This window comes from Ostrinia nubilalis, chromosome 11 (genome assembly GCF_963855985.1).
Source record: "Ostrinia nubilalis chromosome 11, ilOstNubi1.1, whole genome shotgun sequence".
Lineage (NCBI taxonomy): Eukaryota > Metazoa > Arthropoda > Insecta > Lepidoptera > Crambidae > Ostrinia > Ostrinia nubilalis.
The window spans coordinates 14725485-14741202 of NC_087098.1; the positions used below are offsets into that span (position 1 = coordinate 14725485).

The following is a 15718-nucleotide window of genomic DNA, read 5'->3' on the forward strand; positions in this document are numbered from 1 at the left end:
CGAGGTAAAGCTATCCTATGTCCTTTCCCGGGACTCAAACTATCTCTATGCCAAATTTCATCAAAATTGGTTCAGTGGTTTAGGCGTGAAAGCGAGACAGACAGACAGAGTTACTTTCGCATTTATAATATTAGTAGGTATAGAAGTATAGATGAAGTCTGTCAAATACACATACTGTTTAAACCAGGGTTGCCAGCATTATTAATGTCAGCCCCAGCGTAAGGAGCCTGGACTATATGGCGGCGCCGTTACCCACTCAAGTTCATGGCTGTGCGCCTCAATTTAGTCAGTTATATTGCTCTCGCACCTGCTAGGTTTTAGTGTTAGGATGGACTATGCCTTTTTGAGGCTAGAACGAAACGAAAATAGGAATTTCCCTACGTTTCGCTAGATTTAACTGAAAAATTAAGAAGGATTACTTAGTTAAAATGTAAATGAAAAAGTATCTCTATGATTGTCTATTACGTTTACACGTCTAAACCATGAAACCATATTTTGATAACAATTGCAACTAGCCTTCTGGGCATTTTCTCTCAAATTTGCGACCGCAAACACAGCTCTGTTGTCGTTTTTATTCTTATTTTTTTTTAATATATCCACAACGTCCTAGCACGTTTAACGTAGAATAGTAAAATAATCCTCATCATTTTGTTCTAGGATGAGCCAGCATCCTCGGGCGACAGCGGCGACGAGAGCGGCAGCGAACCCGAGTCGCCGAGTGAGAAGCGGGCGCAGGCACAGAGCCTCAGGGCCGAGTGGCTGGAGCAGACTGAGAGAGAACCTGCCGCCAGGTGAGACAGAACTTATTTGACCTGTAGGCCTAAGTTGCGCGCCGTGATAAGTGGTTATCACGCCATTTTATCGATTTTGCCCATACATTTTGACGTCGATAAAAGTTATCACGGCGCGCATCTTAGGCCTACAGGATACCTTAGGAGACGGTAGAGAAGAAACCGAAAGTGAAATTGTGTCACTCAGCAAACAATTGATGCAGGAGTGGGAGGCTCAAGCGTCGGATTGAAAACTGGTAAGGCAGATTACGCTGTGATTGCAGTATCTTCCTTATGTAGATGCCTTCAAGGAGCGAGCCTTAGTCGCAGAGTGAGAAGCGGATGCAGGCACAGAGCCTCAGGGCCGAGTGGCTGGAGCAGACTGAGAGAGAACCTGCCGCCAGGTGAGACAGTGATAGCTTATTTGAGCAGGGCAGGGCAGACCAGGGGCACAGTGAAGTTTACATCAAACGTCGTCACTGTACCACTGACGAAAATATTGTGCAAATGCGGGTGGGTGAAGAAAACTCATCGCGCCGGAGCAGACGACGCCGCATCTCTTCAGTCTGCCCGCGACCATGACTCGTGCAACCGAGCCGAAACGTCGGGAGGGTAAATATTTTATTTACCGTTAAAATAGATATTGTTGCAATAAATCCCGTGAAGTGATAATTTTATAGTAAAAATGCAACATAATAGTTTAGAATGACGTATTGTACAGCGCCCCCTTTCAAGAACTAAAATTTTCATATATTTTTTTAACCCGATCACTAGTGAGGAAGTTTAATGTAAACTCACACTAAACCCTCTAGGTACGTTAACAGATGGCGGGTAACAGTACTTTCGTGTCACTTAGCAAACGATTGCTGCAGGAGGATACTCAAGCGTTTTGGGTAAAAAACTGGCACCAGGTAAGTCCGACCACGCAGCGATTTGTGATTGCTTATTGGAGCAGTACTTTATGTAGATGCCTTCAAGGAGCGAGCCTTAGTCGCAGAGTGAGAAGCAGGTGCAGGCACAGAGCCTCAGGGCCGAGTGGCTGGAGCAGACTGAGAGAGAACCTGCCGCCAGGTGAGACAGAACTTATTTGACCTGTAGGCCTAAGATGCGCGCCGTGATAAGCGGTTATCACGCCATTTTATCGATTTTGCCCATACATTTTGACGTCGATAAAAGTTATCACAGCGCGCATCTTAGGCCTACAGGATACCTTAGGAGACGGTAGAGAAGAAACTGAAAGTGAAATTGTGTCACTCAGCAAACAATTGATGCAGGAGTGGGAGGCTCAAGCGTCGGATTGAAAACTGGTAAGGCAGATTACGCTGTGATTGCAGTACCTTCCTTATGTAGATGCCTTCGAGGAGAAGCGGATGCAGGCACAGAGCCTCAGGGCCGAGTGGCTGGAGCAGACTGACAGAGAACCTACCGCCAGGTGAGACAGTGATAGCTTATTTGAGCAGGGCAGGGCAGACCAGGGGCACAATGTGAGTTTCATCAAACGTCGTCATTAGTGAGCGCGAAAAAAATTGACATTAAATGAATGACGTATTGCACAGCGCCCCCTTTCAAGAACTAAAATTTTCATATATTTTTTTAACCCGATCACTAGTGAGGAAGTTTGATGTAAACTCACACTAAGCCCTCTAGGTACGTTAACAGATGGCGGGTAACAGTACTTTCATTCCACTTAGCAAACGATTGCTGCAGGAGGACACTCAAGCGTTTTGGGAAAAAAAACTGGCACCAGGTAAGTCCGACCACGCTGAGATTTGTGATTGCTTATTGGAGCAGTACTTTATGTAAATGCCTTTAAAGGAACGAACCCGAGTCGCAGAGTGTGAAGCGGGTGCAGGGGCAGAGCCTCAGGGCCGAGTGGCTGGAGCAGACTGAGAGAGAACCCGCCGCCAGGTGAGACAGAACTTATTTGAGCAGGATACCTTAGGAGACGGTAGAGATGAATTCTAAAGTGAAATTACTTAGTTAAATCAGCTGTGTATGTTAAAAGACGGTGGCGAAAAGTCGGACAGTGAAGCTGTGTCACTTGACAGAGAATTGCTGTAAGATTTAATCTCAAACGGATGCTGAAAGCAGTCTACAATCAGGGAACCGGCCAACGTATGAGGCAAGGATAGGTAGTTAATTTGTGCAGCTGCTTACCTTATGAGACGGTGGCATAGAATCCTTCCCTAGAACTGTGTCACTCAGCAAATAATTGCTGTAAATATTTAACCCCAACTAGTCAGAGGCTCACACAGTATAGAAAAACAGGCACCAGGCAAAGCACTTGACTCTATGAAGAGTAATCCATAATATTGCTAATTTTGTTTCAGGGACGTATCTGAACCTCACGCGTCAACATCCTCCACCACCCAAGAAGCTGATAGCAGTAAATCAAGCCAACCATCTTTACCAAAACTCATGCCCAAGATTGACCTCCCTGGCGGTGCGATGCTCTACCACACGGGGGTTCTAGCTGGACTGGACGGACTCGGCAATAACATGGGAAATATTGGCAACATCGGGAACATTGGCAACATTGGACTTGGGAATTTAGCAATGGGATATCCACATAGCTTTATACTGGGACTAGCAAATCAAGGACAGGAAGGTGGTAAGTCTTGTTTGCTATACTCTACTTCATTGATCAATTTTTCAATCTATGTAAGACTGACGCCCGTATTCACAAACATTACTATGAGGTCTCACAGTGCGCGTGGTCGCACACGAACCAATCACAGAGCTCTATTCAACTCAGTGCGTTCGATTTTCTGCTTCACTTGTGAATACGGGCGTGATTGTTTTTGCTGCATTTTTTAATTAAGAAAAGAAACATAAAAACTCCTAGAGTTTAGGTCTTTTTGTGGTGTCATAATCTAGGTCCTAGACTAAAATGCTCTGTATTCTTTACAGCATCATCATCAACCCAGCCGCAGTTTATTACCATACCGCTGTCAATGGCGATGGCCAACCCGACCGCCTCCACGTCCAATGGCTGTCCAGTCGGTGCCTCTAGCGACGACAGCAGCGAGCTACAGGACCTCAGCACTGGGAGGAAGTGACATGGGCTCCAAAGGAGGTTTGTATTGTTCAACCCAGCCATTGTCAACATTCTCCCATCGTCTAAATGAATGTTCGGTCGGAGCATTCAAGGATGACAGTAACGTGTTACGTGTGCAGCACTGAGAGATACTGATATACCAATCAAGCCATTATTACCTTCTTACCACCCTGGCACCCTCCTAACTCCTAAAAGTCAGAAGTTTGATTCAATACTCAATCGTTTATTGCATAACCACATTAGCACATTCACATTAGGTCTTACAATTTAGGCAGTTATGCAATGTGGACCCAGTTAGGGCACAGCAACTTTAGGAAGGAGACAGAACGACGATCTTAATAGTTTCAAAAGAAATTAATGTACAAATTGAGTTTGGTGGAAATTTCATTATTAAACGACAGGGTATAATGACGCGTTTTGGGAGGCCTATGTCCAGCAGTAGACAGTCGACAAGCCGATGATGATGAAGGAGTAGTTTAATAAATCAGCCCCTAACTATGAAAAACCCGACTGCTAATATCTAGCTAGATTCTAGCTCATTACATATTTGGAGGAAGTTTTTCATACGATAAAGAACACATTACAAGAGAAAATGCTAACTTTTAGCAACTTTTAGGGACTAACGTAATTCGAATTTTCACTAATTTGTTTTTCTTTGATTTCAGCTACCACGGACGGCGTATCGCTTAAATATATTATAGGAACCAAGTTACTGAAAATTTGCTTACCAAAGTTAATATTTGGACTTGATATTACTGTATAATGTTTATAAATAAATTGTTGTTAATCATCAACTAGTTAATTTGTGCAAATGATATACTCTGTAACATAATTATGTATTGCATAGTACAATAATTGCTTCGTTAAAATCACCATGCTTGACGAAATATAATTCACGAGAAGATATCTACAGAATATTTCAATTATACGGCATTTTATTACAAATCTTTTTAATTTTGATGGTGCTATGCCTTGAAAAACTCAAAAGAATTATTTTAATTTACCATTGTTTCATTTCTTCATTTTTCATTTGGTAACAAATAGAATAATTTTTATTCTTGCTTTCAAAGTACATAATTACCAAGCATCTTTTTTGTTTCTTCAGGTACGAAAATATAGTACCTTTAATAATACACATTGAGATAAATGTTATTTATTTATGTAGTATTATTAACTTATTCGATTGAGGCAATACGTAAATAATTCATCTTAGGAATTTAACCCACTTATGGGTTTGCTTAATGCACCGTGTAACAGAAAACTAAAAACAATTTATTATTAACGGATAATGATAATTAACTGGCTCTACAATGTGAAAATCTGATGTGAAAAATGATTTCACAATTAATTCAACTCAAGCATGGTGATCTTATTAATATGGGAGTCATGTTTATATTATTGGATCATTTTATGCAGTACCCGGTCAAACTCATTACTTAAAACCCGATCATGCATTTTTTACATATTCATAAATGCTCCTGAATACTGGGTACTGCATAAGGTGGTCCAAAAAACCTTGCCTTGCCAAGTAATTATAATTGTTAATAATGATACGGAGCACCTCGTTTAAAAGTAATATTTCGCGCGATCGGTGCAACAACGTCATAACTGTAAAATGAATGAATTGAGATATAACGTAACTTGCCACTTAGACAAGATCCAGCTAGCCTATTACCTCCACTGAAAAATAGTTTAGTTATTGCTTACACAGAAAAAGTGACTTGCGAACTGTGGTTATGAGGAATAAATTTTGTATAAAATAGAGAAACTATTTTGTAGTGAGCTTAACCTGCTGGTTATAGGTAAACAGTTTGCAAGTCATTTCTTTTGTGAGCAAGCAGTAACTAAACATTTTTTATTCAGATGTGAAAAACGTAGAGGCAAGTTATTTCATTTCACATACCCATGAAGAGATTTTCAGATACTGACGACCATGTTTTTATAATGGAGCGGACAATAAAAGCTTTCTGCAATAGGCATTTAAGCAAAGCCGCCGTTGAAGCTAATGTGCCTATGATGAGGTGAGCTTACCCAGAGAGTGAATTCAATCCACTCTTACTTTGAAGTTATATGACTTAGGTACTGGATTTTTGGCTGTGCGTAACTCTCAAAAATAAATATTTCAGTTATGACATTGTTGCACCGTGTACGCGATATGTATGTATAATGCGAATCATCATATTTATTGTTAGGTAAATACTCATATCGTTTGTGAAATTAATAAGTATTTTTATATGGAAACACAGAGGGTGTAGATTTTGATGCAGTTTGCGACTGGAGTGGGTAAATTATTTATTTTGAGTAGGTATTAACATCTAAGGATAAGTTTTGAGTCTTTCACCTAATATAAATATGCATATGTCATGAAAATCTTACTCATATAAGCAACAAAATGTTTTAAACTTTAGTTTGGACCACCATTACAAACTTCGGGGTGTGATATTTATGTAAGCTCAACAACATTAACAGACAGGCCGAGTTACATCACCTTAACTTTAATCGTAACTATAACCAGTGTTATTGTATAGTAAAATGGTGCAACCTAGGGTTAAAATTATTGTAGCAATACCTATTGCACCAAAGAACGATTAAAGTGTCACAGAAGCTCGATGTGCCGTCTTGTCGCGTTGATAATATTGTAATCGTACTGAGCAAAATAATAAATATTAGCTCATTAACCTGCTAAAAAATACCAACCGAATTAAGAACCTCCTCCTTTTGTTGAAGTCGGTTAAAAATCTTAGTCAGCAGGTAATTTTTACCCAACTACGCCAGAAGGAGGGTTATGTTTTTTTTAAATTTTTTAATCACAGGACAAGGAATTACTCCCGTATTCACAAACGATACTTGCTTAAGTGAAGCAGCAAATTGAACGCACAGCGTTGAATAGAGCTCTTTGATTGGTTCGTGTGTCACCCTGTGCGTCCACGCGCACTGTGAGACCTCATAGTAATGTTTGTGAATACGGACGTTGGATTCATAGCAACTTAAGATTGTAATTGTTGGTCAACTTTAAAAACAATTTAACTTATTAATACTTTTAACTTGAGCTTGCATTTGATTATGTTACAGTATTGTATTGATTGAGGAGTTATTTTTAGTTAACATTTTTGGAATAATATGATTTTTGTTCTTCTCTGCGGTCTGTATTATAAGCTACTACGTACAAAAGCGACCTTATGTTCAATACTCAAAAACACAATTTTGATTGTTTTGAGATATTCTTGTATTTTTAATTGATTTTTAGTTAGTGACCTCACAGGCCGCAGGATTTTAGTTTCAATTTAATAATAGCATTACGTTATGTTAAAGCATTTATAATGTAATTGTTATCGTCAGTATTTTATGAATAAATATTGTAAAACTTTCGGAGCCCGCTCTGAACATCGAACAACATCATAACGATGTTTTTTCTTTTACTATAATAATTAATGTTCCTTTTCGTTTCGGTTTTGATAATAAAATAAAATAAAATGTGTTTCTTGTTTTATTATCCGTAAAGTTACTTAATAGTCACTAACCATTAGAGATCTGAAGGTATGTACTTCTATTACTTAGAATCTGATCGTAATACATAGATTAGGCTTATTTTATTTTAAAACTATTTACCCAAAAAGTTACTGCATGGTCTATCAGATTAATTTTACTTTTCTTATTTCTTATTTTTACTGAAAATAAAATACTCTTTTGTACTAAAATTGATTTTCTTTCGATTAATCCTTCAAGCTCCGCGAATCTAGACACAATAGATAATCAATTGTTATGACATTAATTAATGCCGTCTGGGACTCAATCGGTTAATAACAATCTAATAGTAAGTACCTTTTAATCAAGTGCTTACTGAATTTAGTTGCAAGTTTATCTTCATGACCAACACAAATATTCCATAGCACTTCTCAGAATCCATGGCATCCACCAATATTGTATTGTAATGGGAGCTTACAATTTTTTGCCCTCGCCAAACAATTACTCGTCTATCCGCCATTGCTGTTTTCAAAAAAAGAACGCGCACGAATCGAGACCATCGACAAAAACTAAACCTAGACCCGTACCTCTAGTAGGAAAAACTTTCGAGTTCGTTTCGTTGCGTATTCAAAGTGTCATCGAAAAATTTTGTATGAAAAATTAAACAGCGCCCCCTAGGGCGGCTATAATATAGGGGGCGCTGTTTAATTTTTCATACAAAATTTTTCGATGACACTTTGAATACGCAACGAAACGAACTCGAAAGTTTTTCCTACTAGAGGTACTGTTCGAAAAAGTTTTTATCACCGGCCAGTTCGAAGGACCTCCTCGCTGTTATGAATAGTTCATTAAAAAGGTTGGATTTAAATAGGTCTTGTTCGAATGGTGATATTTGGCTTGGATCGATGGTTTCCAATATTAATAATGTTACTAGTCCTGTTATTGGCTGAGTATTGGCCAATGAGCTCGCTTGATTGATAATGAGTTGGGTATTGACAGCTAGAAAACCGTGGAGTGGCAATATAATGCGGACTGCATTTTTGTGGATAATTTGCTTGCCTAATGCAACAGGGAAGCAGTGCAGGCATGTCGACCCGGCAATATTGCGATATTAGTTAATTATATTATGCTGAAAAGGGTAATGTGAGTTTTTCAAGATTTTTCTTATGTTGCTGATAGATAAGTAAGTGGTAATAGACAACGATACTTAATGCTTTGACACTCTTTTACAATAACAGAAATGAATAGATGCGAATAAACGTCAAGAATGTTATTTTGTAATTTGTTTTATTCATTCCTCTTTAACATACAATTTATTTCAAATTGTAATTTTAATAACCCATTAATAATTTTATTAATAGTCCAATAAGAAATACTTAATATAAATAAACACTATCCCCCTTACTAATAAAACTTACACGCTCGGTGATCAGTGTTTTAAAGTGACGTTTAGTATGGAAATGTCATTTTAAAACAGTGATCAACAAATGTGTAACTTTTTATTAGTAAGGGGGTATGTGTATGGATGAATGTTTAATAAATACTGGCTGACTCGACAGACATTGTTTCATCAGAAAAAAAATGAATGGGAAAAGAAAAATGACGATAGCGACCTCTTTCAAACTCCAAAAAGTCCAAAAACAAGTGATAAAAAAACGTTTACGTAGAATAAACAAAAATCGATCTACCTTTTTGAATTCACCTCATATTGAATAGACATATTTTTCACAAATGAGTTAGCTTGTATACTTTTCATAAGTATCAAATCAACAAAATATTCCATTAGTTTATTAAAAAAACACACTGACCCACTCCACGGCGGCCCTGTCCCTATTTGACAAGTTACCGATAAGGTATTCGCATTACATATTCCGCACAGATGTAGCATATTGTGTATCCTACTCGCAGCATAATATATGTGTATCGTATGTACACATACATTCGTATGTACTGGGTGACTAATAGATCGAGTGATCTAATTTATTGAGAGTTGGATAAGTGATTTTTTATGCAGCACAAAGCAGGTATTTTATTTTAAAAACACTATATTTCGAGTAATAGGGCATGTAGTTCTAATAAGATTTATTACGTAAGGGTTTATTACGTAATCGCAATGCACAAAACAAATACCTACTTATCGATCTTCTTCTTCTATGGTGGGGATTGGAATTAATGGTCAGACTTTTAGTATCAGACATAGTGAACTGCTGTCTGACATTGTGAGTACCGTAAAGGTATGAAAATTAAATTATATAAGTATCGCATTGATTGTCTTGAAAGCACGAATCTCGGATTCGAATACATTTTTCAATAATAGCATATCAATAAAATTAGTTATTTGGAAATCAAATTGTTTCGTTGCGGATTTGAATCCTGGTAGGCAAATTACTAACGTGATGAGGATCACATTTTTAACTGTCAATAACTATCACTACATAGTATAAAACAAAATCGCTTTCCGCTATCTGTCCCTATGTAGGTAAGTATGCTTAGATTTTTAAAACAACGCAATGGATTTTGATGTGGTTTTTTAATACATAGAGTGATTCAAGAGGAAGGTTTGTATGTATACTTAGCACCCGTGCGAAGCCAGGGTGGGTCGCTGTGCATCTTTAATTAAACATGTTTATCCGATTAGGTAACTAGTAAGATAGTTTGAGCTATTTATGATGTCCATATTTTAAGTCTCTCCAATACTCTCCATCTGCTTTGAATTTCATTTACAATACAAAGGTCACCGTTTTTCAAACAGCTACGGAACTCGGTTTTCCTTCCACAGTGCCATAGACATTAATTACTAAGCTAATTTAAAACAAATTCCTGAGGAAACATTTGTCTCTGAACGCCTCAAGACTTGGAATCACTCTAATTAGGGGCGGGTTTACACGGCGCGAAGTTAATAGCGATAAGTTATATTTTATTTTAAATCTTAGTAAGTAACTTCATCTTCATCATCATCATTCTCATCATATCAGGCATAGGACGTCCAATGCTGACTGAACATAGACCTCTCCCAATGAATTCCATAATGATAGGTTGGTAGCGTGGCCTGTATCCAGTGCCTTGATGCTACTTTCTTGCTGCGTACCATATTTTTTTCCAATGCTGTGTTGAATAATATTTTAACAGTGTATAATAATTTTGATTATGTGTCAGTCATTTCAAAGTAAGAAAAAATAGTTATACCAATTGAATTAGAACCATGTAAACACGACTTAACTTAGACCGAGCCGATTTCTCATTGTTCGACAAGCGTCCTTTAATTTTCCTTATCTATACAGCCCGGAGTACGTCCTCCATAAAACATGCTGGAAAATCATCTGTCTCCTAAAGCAGCGGCCATATTGTTTTGCTACCAAAGAGTTCAGTATTTTAAAAAATATAGACTGAACCTCTGACCACACTAGTGTTAGTACCTACACTAGGCAATTAAGCCTATTTCATAATTTATTTGTTCTTCAATGGTAAATAAATTGATAAATAAGACGAAATGATTACCATAAGGTAAAATTTACCTAGTTAACCTTTGTGTATGTATATATGGTCGTCAGTTATAGTGATGATTGGCTTAAAAAACTTGATATCTTGCAGAGTTATTCGTATTCTTTACGATATTTCAAATATTTCACGATCTTGAGCTGCTGAGTGTTGTGTTGAGGGATGTCAAACGCCAAATAATGTCAGACACTTGGTTCGTTTGAAATGTGGCCTGTGAGGCTACTAAGGTGTGGCCTGTAAGGCTACGATAGGTGTGACCGCTGCCTTACTCACGCGTCACATGAAAATGGCATTATAATGGAGAACACGTGGGACCAAAAAACGGGAAAATAAAAAGATAAGTAAATCTCATTTCAGACGTAGGTTGAACGTATTGGCTTGTTTTGATGGCTAATCAAAAAAAGCTCACAGATTTCTTTGAAAATAAGTAAATAAACGTCTGTTTTATGAATTATAAAGTACTAAAAAGGCTGATTATAATATTGTTGATGAAAATGATAATGAAAACTTATCTTTCTGTGTGCTGGGACAATTGGTATCAAACAAACACCTTGTTGACTAATTACTTATCTACTTAAAATGGTGCTGTCTTCAAAATAATTATTATTTACGGGATTGCTACCATGTAGGTACCTTTTTAATTACGAGACTCCGATATTTCGGCACTGTTGCAAGCGCCACGATCACGGAGTACCTAATTGAAGATCTAGCAGGTAGACATATCGGTCTACCTTCTTTCGCAATTTAGAAATCCTATGCAAGTTTAATACAATATGCTGCTGTCTTTACCTTCCAAATGAAGTTTAACTATTTTTCATTGACGGTAGGTGCTTAATACAATTGGAAAGTCCTACGAGACTGTAATGCTCTAATTACCCCTCAAATGCTAATCACTCTTAGTCATCTACATCGGATGGCATACGTCTTACAAAATAATATGTAAATCGTTCGCATGTCTTTGAAGTGATAATTGACTAACACCGTCATTGTGCCAAAGCAAATTTGAACTAACCGCCTATTTGCGTTACAACGTCCACCGGTATAAACTATTACCACAGGGAAAAAATAACAGCCAGTCCATTTAGTATGACTTCGTTCTATTCTATAAACTTGATGACTTCACCGGTTAAATATTTATGTAAACAAACCATGTCAAAACTTAACTTTTTAGATGAAAAAATAAAAATGTAATTTTCATTACTTTGTTCAAATGTTTGTTGAAAGGTTTTTAAAATAAACCGCTAATTGCATTATCCTGGAGTAGTTAAGTAGATATACTTATACTTTGGAACTTACAGCTTTGGGGAAAGAGAACATTTACAAGGTCTTAGGTTAACTGAATAGCGCTTAAAGTCGTAGTAATTATGGAATACATTATCTTAAACATAAATTAAATAGATTTTGTGAAAAGATAACGAAAGTACAAACAACAGTTTAAGTAACAGGATTTACAAATCAATCATTTGTAAATCATTTTACCATCGTTTTAACAAGACTTTAGTTTGTCATCTTATGTATTTTGATATACGTATGTTCAATTCCTCCATTCAAAAGCTTCTTAAAACGGTCATAAAATATGTAAAGCTAGACTTTGTGAGTAACTGTTCAATTGTGTTGGCTGTTTTATTTACACTGTGGCAGTACCAACCAGTATACTATACTAGGCTATCTACCATCGCTCTGTCAGTCCGTCACTCGTGCGCTTTGCAATCCTAATTTTTGAATGCAATACATAGGTAATAGAGCCGATAGATTTATACGATCCATTTTACTGGCTTCTATGGTTGTTGGGATTGGTGCAAAAAGTATTTTAGATGTATCTGACGTTGTGAAACTGAATGTTAATATAAAAATAATATTAAAGAAGTGTATGTAGGTACTGAGCACAACTTTTTGTTGCATTTAGAGTCGAAATGGAGGAATAGGTTTTTAAATACGATTACTAGTGTAATCATTATCTTGCCATTCATATGTATTTTTGTGCAATAGTATAGAGCGCGTGGGTAACATAACTATGCAAAGATTCATCAAAAAAGATTTTGCGTGAAGTAGTAGAAGCAGTATCAAAGTCCACCTAACAAAGCATGTCGTCCATTTGCGATGACAGTGTGACATCTTGAATATAATAACTATAGTTCTAAATGTCACACTGTTATCGCAATAATAATAATTTAATAATAATCATAGGTCTAATCATTTAGACCTCTGTAAAGTTCGTTTCGAAGGACAGAAATCGAACCCTAGAAAATGATACTACTAGTATTTACCCGCTCTTCCTAATTAGGTGCTAATAATGCAAAGATTCCATAGTCATTCATATCTGTAAATTGATTTTATTAATGTTAACTACGTTTATAAAATTGTTTGTGCAAATGTAGAAGAGAAACATATGATTATACAAGCTCTAATTTATTTTACTCATCTCCTTGCTAGGGAATATAGAGTGCTTACAACTGTAAAAAAATGCATTCAAATCTTTTGAGGTTCTTCATCTTCAGTCCACTTATTTACTCGTATACGTTCCAAGAACCTTGCGTTTGTTTTGATGGCAATACCTACTAGTAAAACTTTCACATGTTTTCAAAACGTCGACATTACATGTAAAGCCGCGGGAAAAGCTAGTACTAACTATAAACACATGTCGATAGCCCTGAGACAAGGATATCGACTGTGCAAGGCTCTGGAAAAATATGTCCTGACCAGATTCTAGGCATCGCTGCCTCATGTAAGTATGTCTGCCAATTATGAAGAGTAATGACTACTTTTTATTGAAAAAACTATGTTTTATGTTCAATATCTCACTAAACCTACCGAGGCAGCTATTTAGAATTCATTTTAGAATATTACAAATTAGGTCTTTCAAGAAAAGCAATTTCGTACTGATTTCTTGGGCTACGGAGAAGCGAAATTCGAGGAAATTTAGCCTTCGACAACACAGACATTAGGTTTTTCTAGAATATGGTTTTACTTCTGTATATTAACTGCATATAGTCAAAGCTTTAAGCGTAGAAATTAGATAATTCGTTTAATTTTATAATATTTATTTTCCTATCCTCACAACGCCATTCTTGTGGCGGAGTTTTGGGCCGACGCTGTGTAGGTTGTTGTCGACACGACAAGAAGAAGAAGAAACAATTTGCCAGAAGTTTTAACATTGAGCCACCAGCATGCAAAGCCATGATCATCAGCTAGTTTTATTACAGATAGGATATCAATAATATAAGAAGAAACAATTTGCCAGAAGTTTTAACATTGAGCCACCAGCATGCAAAGCCATGATCATCAGCTAGTTTTATTACAGATAGGATATCAATAATATATCATCATCATCCAGTCATTAAGTAACTACGGGAGCACAATCCTCTCTAATTTACAAGAGGCAAATGGAGGATTAATTAGCAAGCCGAAGTGGCAGTAGGTAGGGCACGTAGTACACAGAACTGACGGCCGATGGGGCAGCAAGGTTCTGGAATGGAGGCCGCGTACCGTAAAACGCACCACAAGGTGGACCGATGACCTGATAAAGGTAGCAAGAAGGCGCTGGATACATGCCGCTACCAACCGTGCGATGTGGAAGTCATTGGGGGAGGCCTATGTTCAGCAGTGGACGTTCTATGGCTGAAATGATGGTGATGATGAAATGGAGGATTCGGCCAACTAACACCTATAAGCCGAAAGAGGGCTAACAGCTTACCAAACTGGTAAGGTGAACTTCATGGCATAAGTAAGGCATTAACCATTGTATATTTATCGCCACCATTGTTTTTCTATTCCTCTAATTAACACTTAAAATATTGTCTGCCAAAACAATCCACTAAAAGCCATTGTGAGTTAATATCGCATTAGACATTCATTGCAGGAATGCACACTGGCGGCCGGCATGGGCACATTATTTTAATAGCGCCCCTTAATTGGAGGTGCGCGTCATATTTTGTTAGGGTGGCCATAGTATTCGTTCTAATTTGGGTCTATCTTCAAGTTGACACCATGAAGCAATAATGAGGATCATTTCGATTTTTAGCTGTGAATGCAGATTTATAGGGCTAACAAATCCTTAATATACAGTCCAAAAATTTTTGTTCTACGACAAAAATTGACGAAGTTATGGCCAAATTACTAAAAAAGTTCACTGACCGCCCGGCGCGGGGACGATGACGTCACTATATCCGATCCAAACGCTGCCGGCGTACTGCGTGGATAGAAATTTTTTTTTTCTAGCCAAACTATCAGTTTTAGAGAAAAACTTGTAATGACATTTATTCATCAGAATAAAGTAAGCTATCGATAGGTAATTTTTAAAAATAGAAATTGTGAAAAATAACGCAAAAAATCCATACGCTCATACGATTCAATGGAACGCAGAGACGCGATTGGTGTCTCCGCGTTGGTATATTTGGCGATTTATTCAAATAAAGTGTTCATAAGTGTTGTTAGATTCATATCTTCTTCCAAGTAAAATATAAAAATGTATAAGTATTAATTTATTTACGTCTAACAATAAGGTATAGCTGAGGCAGATACACTCTGCCTAGGCTACAAGATTGCTATGAAGATCATTTCGATGTACACGCAATACCTACCTGTTATTTAGTTTTTCTGAGTTAAACCTACGTACCTACCTATCTATTCGCCGTTCCCATGGGCGGGCCAGCTGCTCGCTCCTGGAAATCTATTTAATCTTAGCCTAGAAGCTGGGTATGACTCCCCCGCCCCCCTCCTCTCCCCAGGTCATAAGCTGGGCATGACTTCCCCCTCGGCCAGAAGTTGGGTATGATTAGCATACGAAGTCGCGGGCGGCCGCTAGTAAGTAATACAAACTCCCTATTTCCATTGAAATGTGTTTGAAGATGTATTAAATATCCCGTTTGTCCACAAGTGTCACCCTACTAGCGAATATTAGTATGCTCGCGCGCAGGCCCGCCTAAAC

At 37.5% G+C, this 15718-nt stretch overlaps 1 protein-coding gene across 1 annotated transcript; it reads left to right on the plus strand.

Annotated features, from left to right (window-relative positions):
- Positions 1 to 264: 264 nt before the first annotated feature.
- LOC135075941 (uncharacterized) lies at positions 265 to 4788 on the plus strand. The gene is made up of 8 exons (XM_063970388.1): positions 265 to 285; positions 658 to 791; positions 1071 to 1174; positions 2121 to 2202; positions 2586 to 2678; positions 3101 to 3381; positions 3681 to 3846; positions 4494 to 4788. The coding sequence occupies exons 1-7, from the start codon at positions 265 to 267 to the stop codon at positions 3827 to 3829; spliced, it is 864 nt and encodes a 287-aa protein (XP_063826458.1). The 3' UTR covers positions 3830 to 3846; positions 4494 to 4788.
- Positions 4789 to 15718: the final 10930 nt, after the last annotated feature.

Coding starts and splice junctions, on each gene's coding strand:
- LOC135075941 (XM_063970388.1), top strand. CDS start 265: ATGGCTGTGCGCCTCAATTTA. Junction 1,175..2,120: donor GAGAGAGAACCTGCCGCCAG/GTGAGACAGTGA, acceptor TTCCTTATGTAG/ATGCCTTCGAGGAGAAGCGG. Junction 2,679..3,100: donor GAGAGAGAACCCGCCGCCAG/GTGAGACAGAAC, acceptor ATTTTGTTTCAG/GGACGTATCTGAACCTCACG.